General features: G+C 38.4%; 1 protein-coding gene across 2 annotated transcripts in view; it reads left to right on the forward strand.

The window, feature by feature from the left end:
* Positions 1-5,494, forward strand: part of dpp3 (dipeptidyl-peptidase 3) — a 56,667-nt gene extending 51,173 nt beyond the window's left edge. For both annotated transcript variants that reach the window (XM_039769291.1, XM_039769292.1), the window contains exons 15-18: positions 2,054-2,174; positions 2,505-2,684; positions 3,190-3,352; positions 4,798-5,494. In XM_039769291.1, coding sequence (XP_039625225.1) covers positions 2,054-2,174; positions 2,505-2,684; positions 3,190-3,352; positions 4,798-4,940 — 607 coding nt within the window. In that variant the 3' untranslated portion in view covers positions 4,941-5,494. The remainder of the gene's footprint in view (positions 1-2,053; positions 2,175-2,504; positions 2,685-3,189; positions 3,353-4,797) is intronic.
* The last annotated feature ends 5,930 nt before the right edge of the window (positions 5,495-11,424 follow it).

Genomic DNA, 11,424 nt, shown 5'->3' on the forward strand with positions numbered 1-11,424 from the left:
CATTATATATTCAAGTTTTGACTTTATATATTCAGAAGCAAGTTTTGACTTAATATATACCGACGCTGACTTTATATATTCAAGTTTTGACTTTATATATTCGGGAATGACTTTATATATACAAGTTTTGACTTTATATAGTTAAATTTAGTCATCATTGCATAACTTTTTCTTTACCATAGAAATTTAAAGACTAAATTCAACTTCCATTCCTACCAAAGATATTTCTGGGGACTAAATAGAACCTACTTATATCCAAATTGAGCTATTGAGCGTCGCCTGCCTGCCTGAATAAGTCACCCTCGCGCTCTTACTTTTTTACCGTTCATTTAATCATGGCTAGTGGTGGAAAATTTATAAAATGGAAGGAGGATTACACCGAGTATGGCTTTACCAAAACAATTCTTGATGGCGAATCGATTATTCATAAAGATTCAATTGGTGATCTGTTTTTCTGTGTTAACCTCATATTTTTTCATACTTCTTCTCAAACCAAGGGTGTGCGAGGGTAAAATGAATCGGGAAGTGCTGATCAATGTAATCGGTGTACCAGGAAATCGTGCATTGACAGAAGTTCCCCTTTGCTTGGAATTGAAAGTGTGATTAAATGCATTATTTTTTAACGCGTTATGGAGCACATGCATCGAAGCTTCTCAGCTGTGCTTGTGGTAAGAAAATTAAACATTTTAAAAATAACATAACACGATTGTCAATGTAACCTTTTGTAAGTAGTACCTGGAGGATTCAGTGTGGAGAAACTCTAGAGACAGCGTGTGTATTAACTTGTGGATTTTTCTGTGAGTATTTGGTAGCAGCGTCACAAAGTCACTTCTGTAAGACTGCGTTGGCTGCGGAGCTCAGCTCAGAGCGAAATGAGGTGAATGGGAGGGGAGATGATGACGTGACTCCCCCACCTGCCTTAACTGTCAATCCCCCACAAACACAGTCTCTCAGAATTTGCATAAGCACAGCCCTTCACCTGCAATTTTAACTTAGTTACAAAATGATCAAAACTCTCGTTTATATCCTGCGTCCTCTCATTAAACTTGTATCCCGCATTACCCGTGGGCATGAACTTAACTTAAACTTTAGGTTTACACCGTGCTTTGTTTCCGAAATAGCAGCACTCATGAATATGGTTGTATATGTCACTGGCTCACTTCTTATTGTTTTGCTGCCTTCTCAATTATATAATACATGTTTTCTTCAGCGCTTTTTGGAGCTTTTCCTGGTTTTCTACGTACTGCGTTGACAGTCAGTTCACGTGATTACGTGGGAGGCGTGATGATGTCACACGAAACTCTGTTCCCCACGGCTTTCGAGCTCAACTGCATTACAGTATATGGAGAAAAATAGCTTCCAGTTATGACCATTATGCGTAGAATTTCGAAATGAAACCTGCCTAACTTTTGTAAGGAAGCTGTAAGGAATGATCTTGCCAAATTTCAGCCTTCTACCTACATGGGAAGTTGGAGAATTAGTGATGAGTCAGTGAGGGCTTTGCCTTTGATTAGTATAGATACCCTGCTGTTCTTTTTTTATATTCTGTGAGTGCCTTGAGCATGGGAAAGGCGCTATATAAATAAAATGTAATTATTATTATTATTATACAGATGTAAAGAGTGTATGCCCAAAGTAAAAGTCCATTTCTTATACTATATAAAGGGAATACTCAGACAGCACTATTTTGAACACTAAAGTAAAACTTGTATAATTTGAGGTATAGAAAGACAAACACACATTTCAGAAATACAATTTTTTTACTGAATTTGTATTCCAATATTTAATCTGTGTAAATTTTAAAACTATGTGAAATATATCAGCAGTAAATTAGGTTAAATAAGACGTAACTAGCACATTTCAATTAAAATGCCAAATTTGTCTACTTTTGTGCATTTGTGGAAAGCAGGTATGCAAAAACTGCAAAATGCAGTGTTAGACTGTACTGTAATCTGAGGTAAATGCAGGTGAATGTATCTAATATATAGAAATTAGTGTTTCTTCTGTTAATGTTTATTTGAATGTTCCACCAAATCTCTCTTTTTCATTCTAGCATCTTTGGTCAAGAAGGATCAGATGCAGAGGATGTAGTTTATATTAATTGGCTGAACATGGTGAGAGCAGGAGTGTTGGCCCTTGAATTTTACACCCCAGTAAATAAGACCTGGAGACAGGTAAGAAGCAGAAACCAAAGGAATTTTAAAGAAAAATTAAACTGTTCTGATTTAACAAGTTTATTTTAAAAATGTAAGTGCTATATGCCTTAATTTGTATGAATGTACTTGTAATAAACTTGTATTTAGAAACATTTTAAACTTTATTTTATTTATTATTGGAAGAATGTGCAACTAGATTACTTTAGTAGGAATATAAATTTTAAAATATGTTTAAAGCCACAAACTCTTATTGATCCTTATGTCATTTTTCTTTTTGGGCTATATATGTCTTTATGTACTTGTTATATGTAGTTTTTATTTATTTTTATGTTTAATTCATTCTTTTAGGCACATATGCAGGCTCGCTTTGTGATACTGCGTGTACTTCTGGAGGCAAATGAAGGCTTAGTATCCCTAGAGCATACTGTTGGATCAGATGGTAAGCCAGATGCCATTATCTCCTTGGACAGAACAAAGATTAGGAGTGTCGGCAAACCTGCTATTGAGCGATTCCTCCGTAAACTGCAGGTATTCCAACATCTCAAAAATTCTTTCAATCACTTGTGACTTTTGAGCATATGGTAATTGTTTTACTTTCACATATTGGCTGTGATATAGTTCACCTTCTGTCCAATTATGGTAGTTTAATCATCACTGATTTTCCTTTAATATAACTGAAAAAAAATAGTGTAGTTAAACTCTGCAAATAAACTACTGTACAAAACAAATTGAAGAGAATTAAAGCATAAATTTGAAATGGAATGCATGAATCTCTATGGAAATGCGCCATAATAAAGTATGTTTTTATTTAGCAAATGTTATTAGATCACTGGTCTTTATTTTTTATTTTTGTGTTTTAGTCCATAAGGCCTATTTTGAAAGATGTCTGTAATATAGATTTTTCAATGTTTTAAATGTAAAACCAGAATGACCTCCAGGAAAAAACGTTTTAGGAAAACTTCATTATGACCTGATTTTTCAGGTATTCCAACATCTCAAAAATTCTTTCAATCACTTGTGACTTTTTTTCTAGATCCACAAGTCTACAGCAGATGTTGAGGGTGGACGTGCCCTATACGAAGGTTATTCTTCTGTAACAGACAGTGAACCAGAAAAGTTCCTAACTCTTCGAGAAACGGTCCTGCTAAGAAAGGAGGCTCGGAAGATGTTTGTCCAAGCCAATACGAGAGTTCAAGGTAATTAATGGAAACTCCATAGAATACGTTCTAAATACTAACATTTAGGTCCGTACAGATTTCAAATTCAAACTTCCTTAGTTTAATTAAGGCTTAGTCCTTAATGTAATAATAAATGATATATTCAGACACAGTCAAATAAGAAGCTAGCAAGCTTTATTTAATATAAAACTTGGGTCAAAATATGGACTTAAAGTATTTTATGCGAGCTGGAGTTGCAATGGAACGTTCATTACGATATTCTTGTGTCAAGTTTTCAAATATTAAGTGTTGTCATTTAAACCTAATCAGAAAAATACTTGACTTCATTTATCTTGGTGAATTCTTTTAATATTAGTATGACTGGAACACTCATTTATGGTACACAACACATGGGTACATCTAAATTTAGCTCTGGGTGATGTTTGCAGTAGGGCTGCTGGGTAATAATGGAGATTAGAATGCTTCTAATTGAAAATATTGCTTAAATATATTTACTTCTGCATTTAACTCTGTAATGTCCATTAACACAGCATTTTTATAATGAATTATCATTCATTATTAAAATTTCTTACAAAAGGAACATGTGTTGAATGCTGTCCATTTGTCAAATACTGATAAATTCCATCGGTAAAATATTCAGAGATGCTTCACATCCCTTTACTTTTTATTTTAAAGACATTCAAGCCTACTCTTTTGTTTTCAGATCTGTGTTGCAGTTTCATGCGAAATGTCTTGTTTCTTTGCTTTCTCTTTAACTGTATCAGTTGGTGCTTCTGGAAACACAGGTGCTGGAGAAGATAGTCCTTGTGTGTACTGTGTCAGAGTACTTCATTTTAATATGAGAGTGCAGTTTTAAGCAAACCTTGCTAACATATTGTAACTAAATATGATACACATAAAAGAGACACAAGCAGCAGTACAAGAGCAGCATAATCAAGTAAATCATTTCAGAAATGAAGGTTTCCATTGTTCAGGTGTGTTTTTTTTATGGGTTTTTTTTATGGTAATTCCTGTTTTCATTTTTTGTTCATCAAAAAGAAACTACCACTAGTGTACTAGAATTTTTATAATTTCTTTCAGGAAAACTCTAATACAGATAGATTTCATTTTTACCTATTCCCCAATTTTTTTTCATATAATTAATTTAACTCAGAGCTATAATAATTTTTTTTCAATATATCCATTCATTTAATCCTTAACTGCTAGTTAATCAATACACAATACAAGCTAAACCAGGAACCAAAAACTAAGATCCAATTAACACATCTAATAGTTTGGCATTTTTTGGAAATTGTCTAACTATTCATTGTAGGCCTCAAGTATTTTTTTTTTGGTGACTAAGTAATCGGTATTATTATTATTGGGCTGCCAGGTAATCAAGACAAGATGTGACCAACTGAATGTATGTTTCTTTGTGAGTGACCTGCACTGATGTTTCCTGTCTTTAAACATCTGCTTCACAGGAGACACCATAGAACTTCAGGAATATGCCGGCAGTGCAGCTGACCTCATTCGCTCATTTGTTGACCGATTTCATGATGATGGAGAAGAGCTAGAGGAAGAGATTCTTGCTCTAAGCCAGATGGATGCACATTGTTGGAGTTAAATGTTTTTTTTAAAAGGAAGTCAGTTGATATAGTTTTTACTTACTTATTACTTTTTACTTAAAAAGAGATAATGTTGGATTCTACAAGGATGGATTTAATCAAGGAGGGTGATAAAGTAGTCTTTATTTTTTCCTCTAGCACTTGCTTTTACAACAGTCTGAATGAAATTATTCCAACAGCACACTTTAGGACTTACTTTTTTTACTGTTTCAAATATTCATAGGTGATCACCAAAATGGGAGAATCAGTTTTTTCATTTCCTCAGAAGATGGCTTACATCTGGGATTACTTTGAATATGGCTGTAGACTGTCATACTACTGGAACCATAAGCTTGTAAATTTAAAACATGTTTCCAATGAAATTAGTGCCCACGCAATATAGCCTTGCTTTAAGTATTTTGATGCTCCTAAATTCTGGTAATAATTTTCTCACAGCTATGTAATCCTCCCATTAGACATTGCACTTACAGCTAATGCATAGGACATGGATGTTACACTAATATGTACTGTTTTAAAAGAGGAAAAAAATAAACACTTTTTTCCCTCACTTGAATTCATGTGATTAATTTGTATTCAGAGATGTCTCAAGTGTGTGTATGCATGCATGCATGTATGTGTTCATTCATACATATATGTTGAACAAAATAATAGAAACAGTCAACAATATAGTGGTGTGAAAGACCTAATAAGTACTACAGTTATCATTTCCTTTCAAAACCACTGCAGTCCTTTTTTGTAATACTGTCATACAAATCGTGAAAAGTGTGTACTGGGATACAAAACTTTAAGGAGAAAACCCTCCAGGACTTTGAGGGATAAAAGAAATGGAAATCTGCTTTGAACCCCCATGAAAGTTTAATGCTGTTTAGACTTTGTAATTGGAGAGGCCATTGACAGCATTTCTGTTCATCCTAGTATTGATGAAACCTGCCATGAAGGAAAATTCTGTGCATCATAGCAAACTGGTCCTGTAAAATGAACTGATATTCTTTGGCCATTATACAACCACACAGAGCAATCCTCAAAATGAATAACTTGTTTAAAAAAGCACCCATACCATTACAAATCCCCACCAAGTTTAACAGCTGGCAACAGATGTTGTGGGTTGAAGGCATCTGTTGACTCTTGTGAAGGACAGCCGGGTCCCATGCCTGGCAGGGACGCCCCTGCTACTTCTGTTCCAGGGAGCCGCCATGGGCAGTCTCAATACCTGCCCCGGGACGCTTGGTGGCAGCCTCCCTGGCCGACGGTGATTCCCCAACCACCCGCAGGGCTCCATGGGAAATGGAGTCCTCCACAGCTTGGTTGTGGCCGCTAGGGGGGGCTGTCTGCTTCCAACAGCCCGGCTGGACGAGTCTTCAGCCCCACCCGGAAGTGCAATTAGGACCAGGTGGTTAATCACCTGGAACGCTTCCAGGTGGGCTATAAAAGGGCCCAGCCACCACCACTCGAGGAGCCAGAGTTGGTAGGAAGGAGACGAAGCTTGAGGAGGAGTGGTGGTCAAGGAGAAAGGATTGTTGGTTGTGCTTTGGGACTGTGTTTGGGCTGTGTGGCACGGGGAAGACGTGTCCCACAGCTGAAGAAAAATAAAAGTATTTGTACTTTTTATACGTGCCTCCGTGTCGGGTCAGGCGCCTATATAGCACCTTTTGTTATGTTACACTCTGTACAAGTGTAAACCTGTCCAAATGTAGGGTGACTATTTATTTAGCAGACCATATCCCTTTTTTGATTGCTCATTGGTGTAGGTTTTGTTGTTGTTGCACCAGGTTGTGCATCTGTGTTTACATGACATTGATACAAGTGTTTTCTGAATTGCAGCCCTGCCATAAATTCTAGCATTGTGAAGAACATAATGCACAGATTGAGTTGATAAAGGGTCTTGGAAGATGTGATTTAATTTGTGGCATCTATTCAGTCAAGTGCCCTCCTGTCACTGTTGATGCATTTCTCTTTGCAGTTTGTTCATGTTTGACATGAGCTCTCACTGATTTTGAGATTATTCCACTTGACTGATGACTGTCACAAAAACAAAAAAGACTGACTGATACACCTGAAATTTTGGCACTGAATATTTTGCAGCAGTGGGGAAAAGGATGTTAAAGATTTAAGTTAAAGGTTTATGGATGAGGAAAGAAGAGGACATGCAGGTGGCAACCCCTAACGGGAACAGCCAAAAGAAGAGCTTTGAAAGCTCACATATCAAACTGCTAATCATTTGACCTCTTTATTTTATTAGGTTGCCTAATGAAAATCTTTGAATAAATTCGCTTCTGAAGCTGTATTTGTAATTGTGTTTTTACTTAATGAAATGTGAAATTTTGACTGTATGTGGTGTAGATAGCATGAATTCATGGATCCACCCTACCTAATATTACAAGGTGCTGCTAGTACAGCACTGGTGATAGGGTTGTTTTCTTGGCACATTTTGGTACTTCTAATATCAACATCTTTGAAAGTCACCATGTTCCTAAGTATTACTACTGACTATGTGCATTCGATTATAGCCACAGTCTGTCCTTTTTCATATTACCAGGAAGATAATGTACCATATTACAAAGTACTAGTCTATTATCATGAATGACAACTGTAACAGAGTTGTTTGTTAAATAAAAAAAAACTAAAAGCTCAGTTGAAAGTGGAAGCTAAACTGAAATTTAAGCTACATACTTGAAAACCTAATGAAATCTATTTTTTCTTTAGGATTTCTCCTATTGGTCATGGTGTTTATATAAAAAAAAACAGCTTCTGAGGCTCTTTGTAATCCTAACATTGTGTTTTTATGGCTGGCCACAGGCAGTATCCACAATGCAAATGTCTGGACTGGTGCACATTGTGCTGTGATTCTACAAGAAATTGTTAGTGGGGCCTGAAACAAATTTGTAATTATCATGGAATCATTGATGGCACCCAGCTGTATCATGCATGCTTGATGAATAGGATACCATTTAATGTAATGGGTACCCAAGTCAGGGTTGACTCCTATTGTATGTCTGATGCATTGGCTCTTTGTGACTCTGTAATGGAATAATGCAGTCAGACACATTTGACACTTACAAGGGCCTGAAAAACCCAACTGAAGGTTGTTAAAGCTCAGGCAGTTGATTTTATATACAGGAAACCTGTAATTTAACATTGAGTAATAAAAGGCATGATTTTCAGTGTCAACATATCAAGTTCAGATTTATTTTCATGTGTAGCTATTATACAAATATTTTATTTGCAACCCACATGGGATACCAGAAGTACTCCCGGGTTTCACATAAAAGGAACTCCCTGCTACTGCTCAAGGCGCCATAGTCAGGAGGGCGATGCTTGTGTGTTGGAGTGGAGGCAGAGTGAGTGACAGAGAGAGATAAGAAAGACAAAGAGTTGCAGAGAATCGTATTGCTGTGTGCTCTATTACTGTGCTTTGTACTTGTGTTGATGGAGGGAACTGCTTATTGGAAGAGTTTCTTACAATAAAAAGCTTTGAGCTTTTGTAATTGTCTCCAAGGTTTTGTGTCGGGTGTTTGGGAAGCACAAAAAAAATTAAACACTTTGAAAACACATCATAGCTCAATGGGGGAAAAAATCATGCTACTTATCTATACTGATATGGACTGGGTAATGTGATAGGAACGAAAGGATGCCACATCGTTTGATGGAAATGAAAATTATCAACCTACAGAGGGCTGAATTCAAAGACACCCTGAAAATCAAAGTGAAAAAATGATGTGGCAGTCTAGTCCATTTTGCCGAAGTTTCATTGCAGCAACTCCAAATTGCTACTCAGTAATTTGTATGGCCCCCGTATGGCTTGTATGCATGCCTGACAATGTCGGGGCAAGCTCCTAATGAGATGATGGATGATGTCCTGGGCGGGTCTCCTCCCAGATTTGGATCACAGCATCACTGAGCACCTGGACAGTCTGAAGTGCAACGTGGCATCATTGGATGGACTGAAACATAATGTCCCAGAGGTGTTCTATTGGATTTAGGTAAGGTGAGTGTGGGGGCCAGTCAATGGTATCAATTCCTTCATCCTCCAGAAACTGCTTGCATACATACTCTCGCCACATGAGGCTGGGCATTGTCGTGCACCAGGAGGAACCCAGGACCCACTGCACCAGCACAGGGTTTGACAATGGGTCCAAGGATTGCATCCTGATACCTAATGGCAGTCAAGGTGCCGTTGTCTAGCCTGTAGAAGTCTGTGCGCCCCTCCATGGAAAAGCCTCCCCAGACCATCACTGACCCACCACCAAACCGGTCATACTGAGCGATGTTACAGGCAGCATAACGTTTTCTACAGCTTCTCCAGACCCTTTCACGTCTGTCACGTGCTCAGGGTGAAACTGCTTTCATCTGTGAAAGGCACAGGGTGCCAGTGGTGGACATGCCAATTCTCATATTCTATGGCAAATGCCAATCGAGCTCCACAGTGCCAAGCAGTGAGCACAAAGTCTACTAGTGGACGTCAGCTTCTTGGGCCACCCTCATAAAGTCCGTTTCTGATTGTTTGGTCAGAGACGTTCACACCAGTGGCCTGCTGGAGGTCATTTTGTAGGGCTCTGGCAATGCTCATCCTGTTCCACCTTGCCCAAGGGAGCAGATACTGGTCCTGCTGATAGGTTTAAAGACCTTCTACGGCCCTGTCCAGCTCTCCTAGAGTAACTGCTTGACTCCTGGATTCTCCTCCATGCCCTTGAGTCTGTGCTGGGAGACACAGCAAACTTTCTGGCAATAGAACATATTGAGGTGCTATCCTGGAGAAGTTGGACTACCTGTGCAACCTCTGTAGGGTCCAGGTATTACCTTGTGCTACCAGTAGTGACAGTGATCATAGCCAAATGCAAAACTAGTGAAAAAACAGATGAGGAGGGAAAAATGTCAGTGGCCTCCACCTGTTAAACCATTCTTGTTTTGGGTGTGGTCTCATTGTTGCCCCTCTAGTGCACCTGTTGTTAATTTCATTAACACCAAAGCAGATTAAACTGATTAACAACACCCTCTGCTACTTAACTGACCGGATCAATAGCCCAGAGGTTTCCTTGACTTGATGCTATACTCTGATTAAAAAGTGTGCCTTTAAATCTTTTGAGCAGTACATATATATACACACACACACGGTGGGTATATGAAAAGAATCACTCTCTTCAAAATATTCCCACTTTTTTGCTTAACAGCCTTAAATGAAAACACACACAAAATCCAAGTGAAAGATATCATAGCTATAGTTCAGAAAAATTATTTTTAAAAAATCAAAGACAAGGTATAATGAATTTATTAAAGGATCACCCCCCCATGTCAGTATTTTGTTGAACCACCTTTTGCTTTAATGCCAGCCTTGAGTCTGTTGGGATACTTCTCTATCAGCTTTGTACATCTAGATTGAGCAATATTTGCCCACTCTTCCTTACAGAACTGTTCAAGTTTGGTCAAATTGGATGGTGAGCGTTGGTGGACTGCTATCTTTAAATCTTTCCACTGATTTTCAATGGGATTTAGGTCCGGGCTCTGACTGGGCCACACAAGGACATTCACCTTTTTCTCCTTCAGCCACTGGGTGGTCAATTTTGCTGTGTGCTTCAGGTCGTTGTCATGTTGAAAGGTGAACATTCTGCCCATCTTCAACTTTCTGGCAGAGGGTATCAGGTTTTCCTCAAGAATTAGATGGTATTTTGCCACATCCATTTTTTCTTCTACTCTAATGAGAGCCCCAAGCCCTGTGGCAGAGTAACACCCCCACAACAGGATGCTACCACCTTCATGCTTTACTGTAGGTATGGTGTGTTGCGGATGGTGAGCTGCATTGGATTTCTGCCAGGTGTAATGTTTGGTATTGAGGCCAAATAGTTCAATTTTGGTCTCACCTGACTATAAGACGTTTTTCCATTTGGCATCAGAATTTTCAAGTGCATTCTGGCAAAGGTAAAAAAAGCCTTAATGTGGCCTTTCTTGAGAAGTGTCTTTTTCTTTGCGACCCTCCTGAACAAGCCACAATTGTGGAGTGCTTGTGAAATTGTTCTCACATGCACACAATGACCACTCTTTACCATAAAATCCTGTAACTCCTTCAAAGTGGCCATTGGCCTCTTGGTTGCCTCTCTTACCAGGTTGCCCCTTGCTCTTCCATCCAGATTGGATGGACAGCCGGATCCAGGGAGGGCCCTAGTAGTACCAAACACTTGCCACTTTTTTTATTATGGACTTTACTGGGCTCCTTGGGATTGATAAAGCCATTGAGATGTTTTTGCATCTATCTCATGCCTTATGTCTGTCCACAACTCTATCCATGAGATCTTTTGAAAGTGGCTTGCCACCCATAGTCAATTGTTTGCTGTCAGTTGCACTACCAAGCAAGGGAATGCTCCAGGAACAGCTGTTTTTATACTACACAAATCACACCGATTACAAATGATCACAAGTGGAAGCTAATAACCATGGTCTGCAATGGAAATGGTGGTTACTTACACAGTATTTGTTTTTTTTAATTCTTCT

Source organism: Polypterus senegalus, chromosome 11 (assembly GCF_016835505.1).
Source record: "Polypterus senegalus isolate Bchr_013 chromosome 11, ASM1683550v1, whole genome shotgun sequence".
Classification (NCBI taxonomy): Eukaryota; Metazoa; Chordata; class Cladistia; order Polypteriformes; family Polypteridae; genus Polypterus; species Polypterus senegalus.